The sequence below is a fragment of the Thunnus maccoyii genome, chromosome 1 (assembly GCF_910596095.1).
Source record: "Thunnus maccoyii chromosome 1, fThuMac1.1, whole genome shotgun sequence".
In the NCBI taxonomy this organism is placed as follows: domain Eukaryota; kingdom Metazoa; phylum Chordata; class Actinopteri; order Scombriformes; family Scombridae; genus Thunnus; species Thunnus maccoyii.
Genome location: NC_056533.1, coordinates 17,092,887 through 17,111,877, shown reverse-complemented (window position 1 = coordinate 17,111,877; position 18,991 = coordinate 17,092,887). Strand labels below are relative to the sequence as shown.

The 18,991-nt window shown below is 41.3% G+C and overlaps 1 protein-coding gene across 3 annotated transcripts; it reads left to right on the top strand.

Moving 5' to 3' along the window:
- Window positions 1-337: 337 nt before the first annotated feature.
- Window positions 338-18,497, top strand: urb2 (URB2 ribosome biogenesis homolog). Of its 3 annotated transcripts, none has more exons than XM_042408519.1 (12): window positions 338-437; window positions 1,765-1,917; window positions 2,098-2,274; window positions 2,864-4,017; window positions 4,175-4,313; window positions 4,433-6,923; window positions 7,695-7,855; window positions 8,096-8,206; window positions 9,870-10,112; window positions 13,016-13,112; window positions 14,103-14,236; window positions 17,550-18,497. In XM_042408519.1, the coding sequence occupies exons 2-12, from the start codon at window positions 1,792-1,794 to the stop codon at window positions 17,745-17,747; spliced, it is 5,031 nt and encodes a 1,676-aa protein (XP_042264453.1). In that variant the 5' UTR covers window positions 338-437; window positions 1,765-1,791; the 3' UTR covers window positions 17,748-18,497. The 3 variants fall into 3 exon arrangements, with proteins under 3 accessions (XP_042264453.1, XP_042264469.1, XP_042264463.1); XM_042408535.1 differs by lacking the exon at window positions 338-437 and adding an exon at window positions 488-682; XM_042408529.1 differs by lacking the exon at window positions 338-437 and adding an exon at window positions 1,304-1,395.
- The last annotated feature ends 494 nt before the right edge of the window (window positions 18,498-18,991 follow it).

Sequence of the window (18,991 nt, the reverse complement as noted above, 5' to 3'; positions counted from 1 at the left end):
CAGATCGTTCTATCGCCCAGCCATGAGCGATTTGTGAATTGTTATTTTTTAAGATGTCAAAACAAATTTATAATATTTTTTTACGCAAAGAGAAAAAAGGCTAATATTTCTGTAAAGGTCATAAAACATGTTACCAAAGAATAGGGTGACATAGGATATTAGCTGAAAATAATCTTCTCTACGAACGGCAATCATATGTCATGTTTTTTTTAATTTTATCTGTAAATGTATTTATTTCACCCTCATCCGAGAAACCTCCATTAAATATAATTCATTTATAATTTCTACCAGCTATGAGCGAATATTTGGTCGATAGTGGAGCCAACCATTGGCTGATTATATCGATCAGCTATCTGTTGTTTTTGCCTGGCCGGCGGGGTGAAAGTTGAAAGTTCGTCCTAACGTGAAAACAGGAGACACGTGCAAATTGAAAAGTCGTAAGTCAAATGAGTTACGTTCTTAACAACTGTATGTAACTGTTCTTTTTATTTCAATTTTTGTGTCAGTTATGGTTTTCTTGCGTGCCGACGAGCAGCAGCCTCCAGTATTGGCTCATTAGCTACGTTAGCAGAGATATGCTATCCAGCTAGTTGCCGTTCGCGTTAAATTCATTTTAATTGTGGGAATCGAACAGACAAGACATTCAGTTTTCACACAGGTGCAAAGTCATCTCTGAAATAATGTAAATACCTTTGTCCACCAACATATGTGTCACACTGTAGGGAGCTATTAACTTTGCAAAGTCTGGTCATACGTGTGTGTGGGGCTCAGTCTCAGCTGTACTAGTATAAGAAGATGTAACTAAGCTGGAATAAGATCTACTTGTCTAGTAGCTCTGGGAACAAATTGTCCGATGACCTGTGTCGACTTTAAAAAAAAACACTTATTGCGTCCTCAGCCTTGTGATTATTTACTCTATTTAAGTAGGCGTATCTTTACGCATACAAGTAATTTGACCCCAGTTTAGTGGCTCTCAATGTACTTACACAAAATAACAACAATCTTTAGAAATATACACGAGGAATGACTATATACAATGCAAAGAAGTGAAGAGTGCAAAGAGTGCTGAGATACATATAGTAGGAAGTGAAATGTATTTCACATTTTGTATTTTAAACTAAACAAAACATAACAAACATATAATATATAGGTGCAGTGGGTATTATAGTGTTTTAGGGTTATTGCACAGTGCCACATTGAATGAACTGTTCATAAGTGTGACAGCGAGGGGGAAGAAATTATTCTGTCTCTGGTGGTTTTGGTGTGCAGTGTTCTGTAGCGCCCACCAGAGGGGAGAAGGTAGAACAGGTTATGTCCAGGGTGTGAGGGGTCTGCAGTGATTTTCCCTGCCTGCCTCCGGACTCCGGAGGTGTACAGATTTTGGATGGTGGGCAGGTCAGCACCAATTATCTTTTCTGCAGACCTGACTGTCCGTTGTAGTCTGTCCTTGTTCTGTTCCTTCGTTATGCACACTGAGTTAATTTGTAGCTAAATGTGCTGTATAAGTTCCTTCCCTTGCACTTGCTGCATGATTGACTTATGTTTTAGTCTGGGACCCAAATAAATACAGTCTTTTAAAAAAAAAAAAGTCTGATACAGAAATGCTATTAATATTAATGTATCACTATGATGAAATGAATCCCACACTGAACACCACTCCATCTGAACAGTATTTCGGCTCCCATTATGTTTTTCTTATCTTCCCCTCTATGCTTTATTCCCTCCCTGCAGCTCTGACTTCTCTCCTCCTCCCCTTCTCTTTAGACTTGTGAAGCAGCATCTCCTGCAGCGATGGCTGCCATCTACTCAGGTATCCATCTGAAACTGAAGAGTCCTCAGACTCCATGGGAGGACAAGTTGAAGCTGGCACGTTTTGCCTGGATCTCCTCTCAGTGCCTGCTGCCCAACAAGGAGCAGGTAACAGGCCGAGTTGTGTTACATGATATTTATGTTCTCATGTGACGGTGATGATACTTTTTGACCATATTTAGGGATTCAGGATTTGTAAAGTGCTATCTTATCTACTTGTTGATTGTTCTTCTGTCATTTAGTTGTCATCTATCTGTACACGTGTGTGTTGATCCTCTTTCTCCGTAGGTCTTGTTGGACTGGTGCACCCATGCTCTGACAGGCTGGTATAATCAAAAGGTCGATTTTTCCCAAAATGTATTGGAGGGCCTGTGGTGTTATCTTGATGATCTGCTTCACAGCAGGAAGCTCCACACTCCTCTCAAGCAGGGCAAGACCGTCAGCCTGAGGCTCAACATGGCACAGGTGTGTCCACAGTTAAAGAGTAGTGTTTAAAAATAACATATATACGTTCTTAAAAAAAGAAAAAGAATAGTGTCTTTAATGCAGAAACACAGTTCTGATTTATTGTTGATTATTTGTGCAACTTTTCTGTGTCTTTTATCAAGTTGTTGTGGGACCTCTGCAAATATGACAAAATCTATGGGTCAAAAATACACTGTACATGCACCAACTAACAGTGTATCATGAATACTGGTGGCGGAGAAAACAAAACTCTAAAATGTCATTTAACTTTATGAGATTGCCTCTTAATGTCCTGTCAGTAATTGTGATTGATTAGAGTCACTACTTTTTGTGAAAAACAACGTGCATATTTCAATCATTCTGTTAACAAAAAAGCAAAACAAAGAAACGGCTGCATAAACAATTGTAATCCCAATACTGCCATAATATACAACTGTATGTGATTGTTCACTTGATAATCACATACTAGACACTGGCTGTAGCACATTCGTACTCAAGAAGATTAATTATCACTAAAGGCTGTGTGCTGAAATAACTGAGAATGATAGATGGAGTTTCCACCGACACTTTTTTCCCTGTTTGCCTCTAGCTGCTGCTCGACCGACTTCAGGAGTGTTCACATGCTGCCACTGGACCTCCAGCGTGTGTGTCCACTCTGCTGAGTGTGTGTCGGGGCATTCTCTCCTCTCCTGCTCTCTCATCTGTCTTCACCACCAAATACGAGCTCATGGTCGACCTGCTGGCCAAGTTCTGCTCCCTTTCCTGTCGTGAGCTACAGCAGCCGGTGCTCACCGGATCCTGTCAGCCTGCAACTGAGTGTCTTCAAACTCAGCCTGGTAGCGATTTGGACTCTTCCCAAACTGTGCTGATGACTGAAAGTCCTCCAGATCACCAACTGTTAGATGCTGATAAGTCCCCTTCCAAGCCAAAGGAAAAACTCGGTTTGGCTAATTTGTTTGAGGTGTTGCTCCAGGTGTTATCATGTTATTTGTCAGTTCAGCGACAACAAGCCAATCCCAACAGAGTCTTTACTTTGGTAACCAACCAGCTGATCCAGCCATTGGTGCTCCTCAGACACCTGCTGACCTCTGGTGAACATTCACCTTCTCACACACATCTGCGTCTCCGTCAGCAGCTGTGCAGAGACATCCGTGTCAAGATAGACGCGATCCTTCAGTTAGCTCTTTTCCCCTCCGAGCACCTGACATCCTACAAGGAGGAGCTCTTTCCATCCAAAGAGGATTCTGGGAAGCGTGGTCCTGGAGGGGCAAAAGGCCCCTTGAAGCCAGTCAGTGCTATACTTGGCAAACTGAGCGCCGAGGGCTACTGTGAGCCGCCACTATTCTACTCTGTGAAGTCGAACGCGTTGTCTCTGCTGTTTAAGTTCTGTCTTGAAAGCTACGGAAAAGGCAGCAGAGAGAGCGAGGAAGAGCAGAGGATGCTGTGTTTCTATTTTCTCACCAGATTGGTCCCGGCCTTGGATGTGGGTCTGGATGGACACTCACTCTTACCTACCAAAGATGACCAGACAGTCTCTGTGTCCTCTGGGCAGAAGTCTCCCCCAGCCTCCCTTTGTTCCCCAGAAAGCTGGAGTCTGGCCCTTCTGGCTGTGGAGTCCCTACTGAGCCAGGCTCTGTCAGCTGATATTTATAACGTAGCAGCAGACAGGATAAGACACAAAGAGGTGCAACTCAACTTTTACAGAGCGCTGGGACAAATGCTCTTCAATCAAGCACAGCCAAGGTAACGTAAAGTGTTCACTACCTCCTTGTTTGTGTTCTAGGGAATAAAAACAACTCCTCTAGATGTGAATCAAGTGTTTTTTTTGTCATGTTAACTTCTCATCATGTAGAAATCTCCTTGGTCAAACAGTGAAAAACTTTCCTATTTTGTCTTTTAGCATTCCAGCATGGTACCGCTGTTTGAAGGTGCTGTTGAGTCTTAACCATCTGATTCTTGAACCAGACCTGGACCAGTTGTTGTCTTCAGCCTGGGTTAACGCTGACTGCATGGAAGCACGAGTGCAACGTGCCAGACAGGTCTTGATTCAATCAATCTTATATTTCATTGCACATTTCAAACAGTAAATGCTAAAAAAAAAATGCAACATGACTGGTAATTAAATATTTTTGACTGAAGATGTTTGTTTCCCCAACAGCTCACGGTGTGTAGCCTCCTCCAGACCTACACCAAGCTCCGCCAGCTGCCACGCCTCTTTTCTGAGCTCCTGTCTGTGATCTGTCAGCCAGCTATGGATGACCTCCGACCTCCTCTGCTGTCTGAAGGGATCTCTGCCTCCCTCAGGACCTGTCTTCTGGACACACCCGCTTCCCAGGGCTTAGAGATCTGCTCATTAGTGTTAGAGAGCATCAGGAGATATATTCTACCTGACCTGGTGAAGGAGGATGGAGAGGCAGAGAAGATGGAGATTGATGGAGGAGGAGATGATGAAGTGAAGGTGGATCAAGAGAGAGACTGTGCATCCCTGAAGCTCTTCTCCCTCAGCCAGCTCCTTCATGCTGTTTTATTTAGCCTGAAGACTCTTGACAATGCCTCTCCTGTTCCTCTAGTCAGACAGAGTCGAGGCCTGATGGAGGAGATGCAGAAGGTAGTCAAGGACTTGTTGCAGCTGTTGTCAGCAGAAAAGACAGCTGTAAAAACAAATATGAGTTCAGTTAAAGGAACTCCAAGGAAAGGCAAAAAGAATTCAGACCACAAAGAGTCACAGAAGTTGTCAGACTCTGAAATGAGGATAATGTGGAAACAGAAGACCCAGGAGGCTGCTCTCCTCCTCAGATACACCTGGGTGGAAGTGGACACACTCTTTCATATTCACTGTAGCAAATACACATCTCTTGACTCAGCCCAGACAGAAGCTGAAAGTGAGACTGAAGACCGACCTCTCCTAACACATATAGAGAGTCTTCTATCCTGTGAGATAGAAGACTCTGTCATTTCCCCCACCTGCAGCCCCATGAGCTGTTTGCTGCTCAAGCTCCTCACTCTGCAACAGATGAAAAAAGTTATGTTAGATACCCCCTTACTCACAGAGCAAAGCACAGCAGCACTGCTTAACAGGGCAGCCCAGTTTATTTTAGCTAAAGAGGAGCTTGAGGGGAGTCTGGATGGAGAGCAGGTGTGGGACGGACAGATAGACAGCGTGAATGCCAGCTCCTATCTTGTAGCTCACTGGTATCTTGTCACGTCTAATTTGCCTTTGATTGCTCCCCACCTGAACGGAGAAGATGTTGGCTGTGTGGCAAACGTACTTGTCGGGTCGTTGCTCAGCAGACAGACAGACAGAGGCAAAGATGGCTGTCTGACTATCTCCCTCTTATCTTCACAGCTTGTCCAAAGCTCCGTTCTCACTGAGTTGCCCTCACTGTTCTCTGCCACAGTTTGTTCCCTCGCACAAAGGATTTTTAGTGTTCTCGTAGGAGCACACGCACCCAAAGTTTGTCCTACGCTCCTGAAGTTTCAGGAAGCAGGGAAAGGGAAAGGACAGGATCAGCCTTTGTCCACACTGGTGAAAAAAGAGACTATAGTTGAGGATATAATAACATCCTCGAAGACTGGAGAGGTGTTTGCATTGCTGACTGGCACACAGACCAAGGAGCTAGTAAACTTACTCCAAATCTTAACAAACCTAAACCCAGATGGGATGAACTCTGAGGATCTCTCATCCATTTTCCTCCTCCTTCTCTTCTTGCTCTCTTCCACCTCCTGTCATTCAGACCAGATGGCCGCAGACCCCCCTGACTCTGGAGATGATGCTGTATTCCTGGAGAAGCTGCTCAGAATTCTTGCTTGTCTTGTGGAGGGTAAAAACTTCCAAGGAGTTTTAAAGCTCATCCACGGTGGCACTCTGCTGCAGGCTGCGGTGTCGTCTCTCCTCTGGCATAGCAGCAGTGGAAGATTTTTCTCCACAAGCAGCTCTGATTGGTTGGATTTGATCAAAGCAGTGCAGGGCTTCATCAGATCCTTGGTTCAGTTGATTATAGTCAGAAACAGCAGCGTTCGCCTCAATCTGGAGCAGTTTGCCTCCTATCTTACCAGCAAAGAAGTGGCAAACAGGCAAATTGTGGCACCCACTGTTTCAGAACCGGATCCTGGAGCGTCTGTTCTGTCCGTTCCTCTTCTGCTGGCATCACTGACCTCTTTCTCCCAGACAATGACTTCTAACCTGGGAAGAAGCAAACCAATGGATCAAACTTTGACTCAGATGCTCACAAGAACGACCGCTTCACTGGGACCAGCTGTTGAGTCCATCCTCAAGCTGCAGATTGTCGGTCAGCCAGCCACCGCCCTCAGTCAAGCTTTTGTTGTGGAAGTTGTTACTGTCATGCTGAACTGTGAACTGTCTGCACTGTCAGCGGAGGATGAGAACAAGCAGAGCGGCACCCAGCTCACCCTGAGTCACATCACCCTCTATCGGGGTTTCTGCCAGCAGATCCTTAAAGAAATCAGCTCTGCCCCCAGACCCATGGACTTCCTGGTTTCCTCTCTCCATTTCCTTTCGGCTTTCTACCAAGCAGTGGAGAAGACTGGACGAGAGAGGGAGGAAGAGCAAGGAGAGGAGAAGAAGGGAGGAAAGGAGTTGGATGAGCTGTACATTCAGATACTGCAGAATGTGCACAGACTGCTTACAGGTAGATGGACACATATTAAGAACAAACAATCGATAATTTATCTGTGAAATCACCTCTACTTATTGAACATATTTACATAAATTTACAACTGATGGTTTTTGTTTTTTCAATGCCAGCTCAGGAAAATTAGCATTTCTGTTTAAGTAGCTACACAAATATGACATATATCTATTTAATATAGTTGTTAACCATATTTAACTTTGTCACAGTTAGAAGCCAAAGTAACTTATTTACAATTATTTTAAAGACAGAGACACAGAATTTCACAAAATAACAAGAAAAAAAAACAAAAAAATTCATCACACATCACGTGTTTCTTTCAGACCCAAAGATTTAGCAACAGTTCAGAATTACATGTATGTACATACATTTAATGACAGGATATTACATATATGCACAGTATAGTAAACTGAATATCTTTGGGTTGTGGACTGTTATATATATACATTATTATTATAAACCTCAGGTAGAATTCATTGCTGGATATTTGTAATGCATAATGTTGTGTTGTTGTTTCTACCCCTTTATCAAATAGACTGATTTACTTAATTTATTGATTTTAACATTTTTAACATTTTAGGTCAGTTAGGAACTTATTTTGTGAAGAGAGTACCAGTGCAAAAAAACAAACAAGCAAATCAGTCAAATAAAGATAAAAGCAGTATAAATTCCACTTAAGAACAGTATTCAAATTTACCGGAGTGGATGGAGTTTTATGTTTTAAGGAGTCATCATTACACTGAATGTAACACATTCTCACTCTGCCTTCAGCTCCTTGGTTGTCTGCGACTGATTTATGTGAGCTGGAGCCGACTGTGCAGGAGCTGCTGCGCCGCCTGGTGGAGAAGAGCACTACAGGTCAGTTCAACCTGCTGCTGCTGATGATCAGAGAAGGTCTGGACACTGGCAAGCTGAGAGCTGGAAACTACAGGGTGAGGCTGAGATTAAATTTAATACCTTGTACAGTCTTGTTGTTGCATGTTCACACATCCAGAAACTGATTAGATATTCTTCCAAGTGTGTTACGACACTGTTGTCTTATTATGAAAAGCTCTCTTGGGAAATTTGTATTCAGTGTTGAAACTATGAATCCGATTTGCTGCGACATTATATATCTGTCAAATTAACTGTTTTCTCACTACTCCTCCACCTCTTCCTTTACTCTGCTCCAGGAGGTGCTATCTGCAGTAATCATCATTAAGCTGCTTTCCTGTTGTCAGTTACCTGAACCCTCCTCTAAAGCTCTGTGGCTCATTGCACCACAGATCATATCAACTATGGTGGTGAGGAAACACACACACAAACACACACAAACGCAGACATGTTTTTCTTTATATCCTTGTGAGGATGCTCATTGATATAATGCATTCCCCAGACCCTTACTCTAACCTTAACCATCACAAATAGATGCCTAAACCCTTACCCTAAACTGAACCTGAACCCAATTCTAATCTTAACCTTAAAACCAAGTCTTAATCCTCAAATTGCCCTTTGTGAGGACCGGCCAAAATGTCCTCACAACACGGAAATGTCCTCTGAATGCTGGTTTTCAGCTGAAATTGGTTCTCTCAAAGATAGAAAGACATGCACGCACACACACACACGAATGTACAGTAAATACAAGACACAGACACATAAAACTCAGAGACATGTATATGCACTTGTACTAAGAGTATCATGTTTGTAAGATTAGATGTTGCTTAGGCTAATGAATTAATTTTGTTATCAGCACTAAACCAGTCATATCAGTCTTGCTGACTGTTTGAACTATTTTGAAAATGCTCAAATCTAAACTTCAGGAGTGGTGACAGTATTTCAGTGACTACAGACGACTGTTAGTGGATTGAAAACCCTTCTTTTTTTAACTTGTGTAATGAGGAGAAATGTATATAAGGGAGATTAGTTTCTCTGCCACCATTGAACAGGTAGGGTGGAGACAACCTGGCAAGAAAAGCTGCCTTCCAACCTAAAAGAATTTAAACTGTATTGTGTCGGTCCAGTCCTTTACTACAAATGAACATATCTAGTTTAAAATCACTGTAAAGAGGATACACTCTGTAATGTTTTTAGAACATGCCCCTCTGAAGCCAGCTTTGTGTTTAAGGCTACTCAGAGAAAATCTGAAAGTGCACCTGTTGGACGGATTGAGATTGTGATTGAAATAATTATTCTTTTGATGTGTAGTCAGAAAGAAAACCAGAAAGCTAAAGTGCTCAGTACAACCACATCTGTGTTAAGACAAGCAGGGAACAGTGCCACACTTTCTCTGAGAGCTTTTTACAGTTTGTTCCTAGGCCCTACATCAGTAATCGTTTAGCGACAGCATGCTGGAAGTACATGTGACAGTTGTCTTGAGTGATTCAGCAGCCAAATGACAATTACAGTCTGCTGATTTCTGCTGGAATGCCTATTCATTTTAATTTCGACTCAGGCTCTTTTGGTCAATGTGTTTTCCATCAGGCCTGCTGGGTGGAGCACACAGACAACAAGGCAATCTGCTTAACCATACTGTACACACACACACACACACACACACACACACACAGAGCACAGAGTACTTTAATATGCTAACCATGCTGTTCTGTCCTCTGTTACCCACACTCACTATATCCATATGCCTGTCATCTATCGTTTCTGTATTTCTTTCATACTCTTTTAAATATAATATTGTTAATGCATTGCAGTGTTTTAAAGGTCCTACTTTTTTGAACATGCAGCTCTCTTACAACATGTATTGAGTTAATAAAAAAGTAATATCCAAAATATATATTCATCACAATTTGTTCAAACACAATCGTTGTTGTCTGTTTTGTCAGTTTCTTAATTTTTATTCTTATTTTTAAATTAATTACTCCTAGAAAGCTTTAAGAAGTTGAAATGAAATTTGCAGAATATAGCTGGCTTGTTTACACTACACATCTGTGTTCGCATCTCTCTGTGTTACAGTCTCTAGTAAGATCGTCCAGTCAGGACGTCTCTCTGACCCTTCCCTTTACCATCCCAGCAATAATGTCAATGACATCACTGCTGCGTCAGGGAGAGGGCCTCATCAGCAACCCTCATCATGTGATCTTGGTACTTGGGGCGCTTCAGTCGGTGCCTCTTGACCACTTGACCCCAGTCGTCTACCAGTCAGCGTTCCTGGCCGTTCATGAGACGCTGTTTGCCATCATCCAGTGTCATCCTCAGGTATGAAGAGGCAGATGTGTGGAGGGAGGGAATGAATGACTGGGGGATGTATAAATGTATGGAAAAAGGAAATATTTCTTGCCAGTGTATACCGCTTCAAAAAAGCGTTTCCAAATTGATTGGGGTTTTTAGGTGCAATTCATAAATTTAAAAAAAGCAATTCATAATAAATCAGGGGTTATATGTTCAAAGGAACGCGTATAAATAAAAAGAACGGAGCAAACGGGGGTAGTAGGACTGGGCAGTGCCGACAATTTATCAACACCTCAGTTGTGATTACTTGTCTTTATTTGTAACATTGACTTGATGACCTTTGGTGCTTTCAAAGGATATTTACACACACGATAAAAATAAAATATTATGAATATGTTTATTTATGAATATGTTAAAAAATTGTAATAACTTAAAGCTGGAGGGCGGGACTTTTGTCTCCCCCTTCTGGCAGTGAGAGTAATTACAAAAAAACTGTTGACGCGTGCTTTCGTCATAGGCTCAGCCGTAGCCTACTCCGTCACTACTGTTGCGGCTGTGAAACAGTGGATAAATTGTCTTTAGTGTCACACAACCCCCACAAAATGACTCATTTCATTATCAGAATTTGTTCCATTCAGTCCGATAACATTTGGAAAGTCAAGAAGAGCCACACGATTCAATTATTTTATCCCCATTCAAGTTAGCAGAGAGCCAGCTGGATTCATCCGGCCAGCGGATGTCAAACCCGACACGAGATTAAAAACTCTGTATACTGTGAAATACAGAGAGATTTATCTGGCGGTGATAGGCTTAATCAGCATTGTGTGAACTCGTTTGGCAAGCGCTTGGATGTAACAGACGTTCATTTATATGTAAAAGTTCCGCACTGCAGGTTTAAAGACAGCTTTTAATTACCGAAAAGCCATAATTAAAGCTATATTACAATATTGCAGAAGTCTAAATACATCAATGGACAAACAGAACATGAAAACTCCTCCAAAAAAACCTTAGTGTGCATCATGTGCCGGATTTTTATGTGAAATCATATAAAGGTTTTTCCTGCTTTATCAGATTGTGTTCAGTGACTTGTAATGAAGTTAATTGTAAGTCAAGGCTGCTGTTCAGATCCATGATATGCAGAGAATGCAGTACGTGCCTCAAACTCTACTGAGCCCACATGATGTCCCAGAGGAATGTCGCTTTAAACCAAAGGATATTGCAGCTCACCAGAGTCGTTCTGCAGCTGCACGAAAACCTCACAATGTCCACATTTTCAGCTTTTGTGTGTGTTTTGTGTCAAATAAGATCAACATTTTTTCCTCCTGTAGAAACATACTTTACGAGAAATGTAAAACTTTTAAATTGGAATCGACATTCCAACCCACTGACAACCATCTTCATGTTAAAATAGTGTTAATGTGATAATTTCTTTGTTTCTCGCTTTCTGAAATGTTGACAGTTTTTTTTGGTTTTTTTTGTTCAGAAACAGTGACAGAGTGGGACTGAAGGGGCCAGCTGCACCGAATAAAACAGGGCAAGAATCAGCTAACTGATATCAGATGTTTGTGAGGACAAAAGACAGTGGCAAAGGAGACCGGTGGAGAAGGAGGGAGGGATGGGGGGGAGAAAAGGGAGTACATTTATAGGGGAAGAGAAGCGAGTAAAGACATAAGTGATAAAGAGAGGAGGGAAGAGGCAGGGGATGGAGAACAAAAGAGGAAGATGTGATTGGAATGCAATACACGAGGGAGGTTTCAGGACAAAGTAGAGAAAGAGGGGAGTGAGCTGGAGAGAGGAGGTGTGATAGGACAAGAGAGGAGGGAGGAAGTGGAGAGAGAAGGAGAGGTAGGGGAGCTGGCATGCAGTGTAGGTTGGCATCGAGGGGTTTGGGTTGATGGAAACCATTACTGACTAGAGCTGGTGACATCATCCCCCTCTCGTTTCTCTCTCTCTGTCTTTATCCCTCCCTCAGCTCGCTATAGGCCTCGAATAGAGAACAGAGAGAGGGAGAGGTAGGGACAGAAATGCAAACGTAGCTCTTGTGGGAATCCAACTTTTACCTCACTCATTTTCTGAGCTGTAAGTTTATGGCTGCTCTGTTACAGCTCGAGCAGTGAAAATGATGCGATCGATGAACTGCAGGATTGTTTTGTTGTAAAAATGTTTCTCTTTTCAGTTTCTAACACCCTAAAACTTTTATTTAAACTCAGTATAAAACATTTTACTACACTGAATGACAACATCACATTTATACTCTATGTTTCCCGCAAGGCTTCATTGAAGCTGTTTGATGTTTACAGAGTGAAATCTTCAAACCCAAGACACTGGTTTTTTTATGCTTTCACCACTACACCAAGTGGAACTGTTCTGCATATTTTGTGAATCATTTTTTTACACATTCCCCTGTAATCCAACCTCAAACAGTTGAAAAAAAAGTCTCTGCACACCTGAATATGTGACAGATGTGTCAGAGGAAGGCACAACTTTAATAAAAATGAGACACAACTCCTGCACACCGTCTCGCTTGCTGCTGGAATGTTCATTAGTTTTTCTCATTTTTATCCCATAATTCAACACGTTTGTTTTTTGGAAACAATTCAATCACCACTAGGATGTAAAGTAAAGTTCTGGATGAATTTGTGGGTCTGGCAGAGTGGACTACTGTATAAAAGCTGTGAATTCGTATTATTCATACACTGTGATGTCAATACCGGATATCCTTACATAGTTCAAGAATTAATGTATGGATAGGTTATATAATATACTAATTAAGCATTCTTAATGTTTTACATTCATTTACAAGCAGAGAAAACCAGAGGTGCCATTATGACCATTCAGCATACAATACAGGTTCATTCTACTTCCTAATCTGACAACAACTGTATAAAAGGAACATATTGTGTAACTGTTTACTTCTCGTGTGTGTTCAGGTGATGTTGAACGCAGCTCCGACGTTCTTGAATGTCTTTCATCGTCTGGTGGCATCCATCATGCACGAGGGTCGGCAGAGAGGAGACAATGACACAGGTAACACATACAGGCTCAGACAAGTAGACTCATTACATTGCCAGAAATTAAAGTGGAGGAAAAGCTATAGGCTTGGAGTGAAACATTATAATTTCGTCTGTGCGAAGATTTTGTTTGTATATACTTGGAAAATTGGGTAGTTGAGAGATGACGCTGCCTGAGTCTAGACCTTTGAATCTGCCCACTCCACCAAGTCGAGTTGGCAATTCTGTCTGATATTAGGTAAGGGCTGCCTCTGAAGACTTCATTGAGATAGAAACACTTATGAAAGTCCTCATGGTCTAACGGAATAAACCTCATCAATATGATGTTGGATGCATTTTAAGTTTTTACACAGGGTTTAGTGTGTTCAGTAACAGATTAGGAGAAATGTACTTAATATTGAACTTGAACCTCAGTTTGATGCTTTTTGACTTTAAAAATATATCTTTCTACCATTTGCTCCTGAGAGAGGTCAAAGGTCGTGGCACTGGTCAGTAAGAACTCATGTCCAAGAACATTTCTGCACTTCATCACTGATAGCAGAGCTTGATATTTACTATGCAGCAGCCTGCCAGAGAAATGTTGAGACAGGGAACACTGACAATCTTGACTCATTTTTCAGTCTAAATTCACTGCAAACTGCTGACATCTGTGGCAGAAATCTCTACATAGTCATCACAGAAATGACTCTTAACAAGCCAACAGGAGTGCTGTTTTAGCAAGTTGTTGAAGTATCCAATCCTATTTTCCGCTCTGCTAATAACCCAATTTCCTCATAGCCTCCAAGTTGATTTATTACTTTGGCTTGAAAAAAAAAACATTTAAGTCTGATAGTGCAATTACAGTGTCGTATAGCAGCATCATTATTGAAATAGAGGCAATTCGAAAGCCTAGGGGAAACTGCCAACACATTAAGTCTCGGCTATAACGCTCTACACTCACTGTAAACTCTGCTTTCGTCGTGTAAACAGGTTAATGAAGTAACATCAGTCTCTTCTTTTTCTCAAGGTCCAGACAGTGAAGTGTATCTGCAGTGCTCCAGACTGATTGAAAGGATGTACTCTCACATTGCTGCCGTTGCTGAGAGTTTCACTACACTGTCGGCCTTCATGGTGGCAGAATATGTCACAGAGCTGCAGAAGGTAGGCACACACACACACACACACATTTTGAGTGCTTACTATGTCTTTTTTTGCCAATATACAGGTTGGAAAATAACTCTTTCTGATGGTTTTACAATGTGTTGACGGAGGAATGAAACCGTAAACACACACACACACACAGTTATAGTATTATAGAGTCAACAGAGTTCCTCATCTAAAACCATCTGTCATCCCCGGTGATTTTCTACAGCTGTGAGTGACACACACACACGTATGAATGAGGCAGCAGGATCTCAGCTGATCCTTTGATCCAGCCTAGTTTGTCTGCTGGTTCTGTGTTGAGCTGGCGAGGTTCAGCTGAGCAGAGTGACGGAGATGCTGACGCTCAGAAACAGAGATGGGGAAGTGTTCTTTTTTCATTGGCCAGATTGTAAGTGTTCACAAATCTCAATGAACAGGCCGAGGCTTACTGTAACTGTACCAGTGTGCTGGAATAAAGCGTCAGGGTTGATGTTCCCTCAAAGCGGTGAGTCACGTCTGGTTTGTGAACGCAACTCCTCTCTGCTACCAGACTGTACTTAACATGACGCCAACCTGACTCAGCATTTTCCAGCAGAGAGGAAGACATGAAAGTACCAGACCGACAGAAAGACAGATGGGATGAATGGACGGACAGACAGATAGAAATAGTGAGGAAGAGGTATACGAGATTCTTTCAGCTCTGCCTGAGTCATCTAATATTCCTGAAATTGGATTTTTATTGTGCTTTTAATGGGGCTTTTTAAAGAGATGGACCTCTTTGTGAGTCAGGGGTGATTTAGCTTTTCTGTGTCAGAACTGTTTTTAATGGCTCGTAGCCTGAACTGAACTTTCTATGCAGCAGCCAGGTGTTATTAGGCCAGAATAAAACAGCGGCAAAAATTGAGTTTTTATGACTTAATAATGAATAAGGTGGGCTTGCTTTTCTATTAAAAAACCTTAATTAAATGTAACTTTATTGTACTTGTATTTATTTTAGTTAAACGGGTCGTGATTGCACTTACAGTTGCAAATTGGACACAACAGCAGCAAAGAGAGACATTAAGTTTAGGTGACAAAGCTTTCAATAAGCCAAACACAATGTTATATATTAGGAAAAGATATTTTAATATTTATTTGTATTTGTTGATCTACCCAAATGTTACATAATTCAGCATACAGTAAGTAGTCAATTCCTCTTTACCTACTGTATAGGTACCCAGAGCACTTTTGAGTGATACATCGTTCTCATGTTGGACTGAGAAATGCGTTTTCATTTTGCCTGAGGGAAGTATAAGATCATTGTGATTGATTTACAGTGAAACAGTGGCCATAATGAAGAGTGGGAACTTAAAACACCACCAAATATGTCTGTTTTGAACAAAACTATCCCAAAAACACAGAGGGAAGAACCATAAAACTAAACCCTTTTTATGCTCAAGTTTAAGGACTTGGTTTCACAGCGAAGGTGTCACATCTCCCTTTAATACAGAGATGCTGTTCATGTACAGAGTTCTGGAGATTTTGTATTGAAATATCATTACATAATGCAGCCTTACCAGACCTTTGATGTGGTGGAAATGTATGAAGTGGACTTGTAAGACTTTTATGTGAGTACACCTGGAATAGGCAGTAGTACAGGTAAGAGCCTCATGCACAGTGTAAACAAAATGTAGCATTTGTGTACTTTGGCAAAACAGCTTTAAGTGACAAGTGCAAAAGTGTTTGGAGTAAAGACTGTGACTCATCAGCTTCCAGGTGCCACCGAGGACTGGTAGGCCACAAAACTAGCTCTGTACCACAGACATAAACATCACTTTGGCTTCACAGTAGTGTGTTACCACTGGGCTCCTGTTCTCTGCGGGCAGCACTGAACTCAGATTCAGGTATAATAACAATACCAGGTATTTGTTAATTGTTCGGCGTGCCACTTACTGTAACTTTAGTAAACTACTGCTCCACATGATATTTGAAAACCTAGCTTTGTTTGTCAAAAAAAGAAAACCCCATGTCAAGCCTGTCATTAGGAGAGCCAGGTTTCATTTCATCATTTAACAAAACACAGCGAGCAGCACAGAGCGGCCATCATCTTCACACTCTTTGTGACGATGAATGTCAAAGGACTGTGCGGATCATCGGGTCATGGTGCTGTAACACCTACACCTGTGGGGATATAATGTGTCAGGGATGAATAACTGGCCACTTTTTCAGTATTGTGCTTGCTTGTTTTGCAGGGTTCACTGAGCACAAGAGGTGTTGTTTGTCATGTGTTTCTGTGTGTGTGTGTGTGTGTGTGTGTGTGTGTGTGTGTGTGTGTGTGTGTGTGTGTGTGTGTGTGTGTGTGTGTGTGTGTGTGTGTGTGTGTGTGTGTGTGTGTGTGTGTGTGTGTGTGTTGGTTGTGTAGCTGGCTCAACACACTGCTCAGCCTCTGTCAAACAGGTAGATGTGTTTGCACCTCCTGGTTTTCATAAGACTCGGGAGCCTTTTGCTGCTTCTATTAGGGGACATAGACTGGATCAGATTTTATGGATCTGTGTCACTTAAGAAGCTCAGTATAGTTTAAAAATGATACTGTATGAAACAAAAAGAAGTTTAAAATGAATTAACAAATGTGTGGCTAATCTGAAATCAGAGTGTAATGGTTACATATTGCAGTATCACATGTACAGTAGTGTATAACAATAATCTTGCCATATTTAATTGATCCTGTTGTGAAAGTTCTTCCTTCTGATGCCTGCGGCAGTATTTCTCTAACCAATAACCATCCATCTGTTACTCTTTCCCTTCTTTGGCTTCCAAACAGGAGTAATTAATTGATCATCAGCGTCGCTCCTTTGTAGTCCGTCGTTAACATTTGCATCAACATACATTTTGCGAGAACAGATGTAGTTGTCTGTCCTTTGATGTCGCTCTAATTGAAACGTACAGTTTTAAAGTTAAGTGTGAGACCTAAATGGATATTAAACTATTCTGGCACATAATTTATGGCTTTATGGATATGTTCACCTTGGGCTCGTCCTCGGGCTGTCTGTGGGTTGCCACGTTCTGTTTCATGTTGTCATTAATTTAATGAGAACGAGGAAAGGATGATCTTGTTAAAGTGCATGTGGTAAATGGGGAAGCAGCGATGACTGGCAGAAAGTGTGTGTGAGACAGGAAGGATATTCACTGCCTGGTCGCCTAAGCCTGATATTGGAATTTCAACCAGTGACACAAAGATATCATGATTTGTGAAATAAATATGAACCTCAGCTTCATCTTTCTTGCCTTTGCTCTCTTCTTTTTAATTTTTGTCTTTAATTTTCAATAACTGACCTCTTATTTGTCTCTCCAGGTTACTCTGCGACCAGACATTAAGCTGCATCTAACAGAGGGGATCTACCGGATACTGGACCTGTGTATGGAGCAGGATATCAAATTTCTGACGGCTGGGTTGCAGATGGGAGTCAGAGAGGTGTTCAATGAACTCTACGGCAGCTACACCCATTACCACAAAGCCCAGAGACAAGGAGAAGACAAGTACACAGTTTGAACCTTCAATTTAGATGCCAATTACATTAAAATAGAATAAAATTCCTTGCTGTCAAAAGAGTATGGTTATATATAATTTCTGCTTTTTGCGGAGGAGCGTAAACACAGCTGTCACTGCGAAAGCTCACAGTAGATTTGTTTTTGCTCCTTTGAGACAGTTTTTTGTTTAAGGAAAAGAAATTGGACATCACAGTTGCCTTGAATTCTGCACCTGAACACAACAATGAAACATATACTCTTTAAGAAAAACATCTGGCAGGACAGGTGGATGCCAAAGCTCCTCTTTTTTTTTTACATATTTAAACAGATTCAACTAAAATAGTTGAGTGGAAGCTTGTAAATCAGTTGCTCTAAAACAACTTGAGGAGGGTTGTAACCAGACCCACAGGTATTAACAACTCAATATTGCCTGATGTAAAAGGTTAATATTTGTTGTCTGCAAAAGGGCTGTGAAACACAGTTATCTATATTTCGATCACTTCACACTGATGGATTCAGTGCAGGAAGTTGTCACTGTGTTTGAAACACTGAGTTTAAGGGTGCTTCCTCAACAGAATCATCTCTCATTGCAGCCATGATAATGTATAAAATGATGCGTGTACATTGTTAAAAAAAACTGTTTTCAGTCAGGAATTATTATCATTTTATTGAAATGCTGAAAAACCTTATGGATTTATGTGTAAATTGTCTTTTCTAAATGTCTTGTTTTATTACTGTTGATTCAGATCAATTTAAATACAATTTAATTCTCAAACCCATTTGATCGTGTGATTTTGTGAGCCGTATTGTTGACTTGACATAAAAAACATATAATAATGGAGTCAGAGCAGCTTTACAGTGAAAGAAATGAGAGGAAACCAACTCACAGAGACTTGACTTGGCTTTGACATGATAAAGACACTGACAGAACAGGAATTCCTGTTGTTTCTGTTATCACAACTCTCTTTTAAGCACATTGATTTAAAGAAAAGCTATGATATTTCTGTTGGTGTTTTGTGCTTTAGGGCAGTAAATGTCTGCTGTTCACCTCCTGCCAACCTCAGTAACTGTTTGCATTCACTTCACATGTTCTTGAAAAACAAAACATACAAACCTTTAAGTCAGGTTCAGCTGCTGAAACTAAATGTTTGTCTTGTGAGTGTAAAGCTCTCTTATTAACCAATGAAGGTATCTACATTCTACTGTAAGTCTGTCACTGTAAAACGCCCCCAGTAGGAACACTTGTCACCCTAACGGCTGGTTGTT

Bases quoted from the DNA above. Each gene is read 5' to 3' on its own strand.
- urb2 (XM_042408519.1), top strand. From the start codon at position 1,792: ATGGCTGCCATCTACTCAGGTATCCATCTGAAACTGAAGAGTCCTCAG. The intron at 4,314-4,432 runs GTCTTGATTCAA...TTTCCCCAACAG, and splicing joins GAGTGCAACGTGCCAGACAG to CTCACGGTGTGTAGCCTCCT. The intron at 8,207-9,869 runs GTGAGGAAACAC...TCTGTGTTACAG, and splicing joins AGATCATATCAACTATGGTG to TCTCTAGTAAGATCGTCCAG.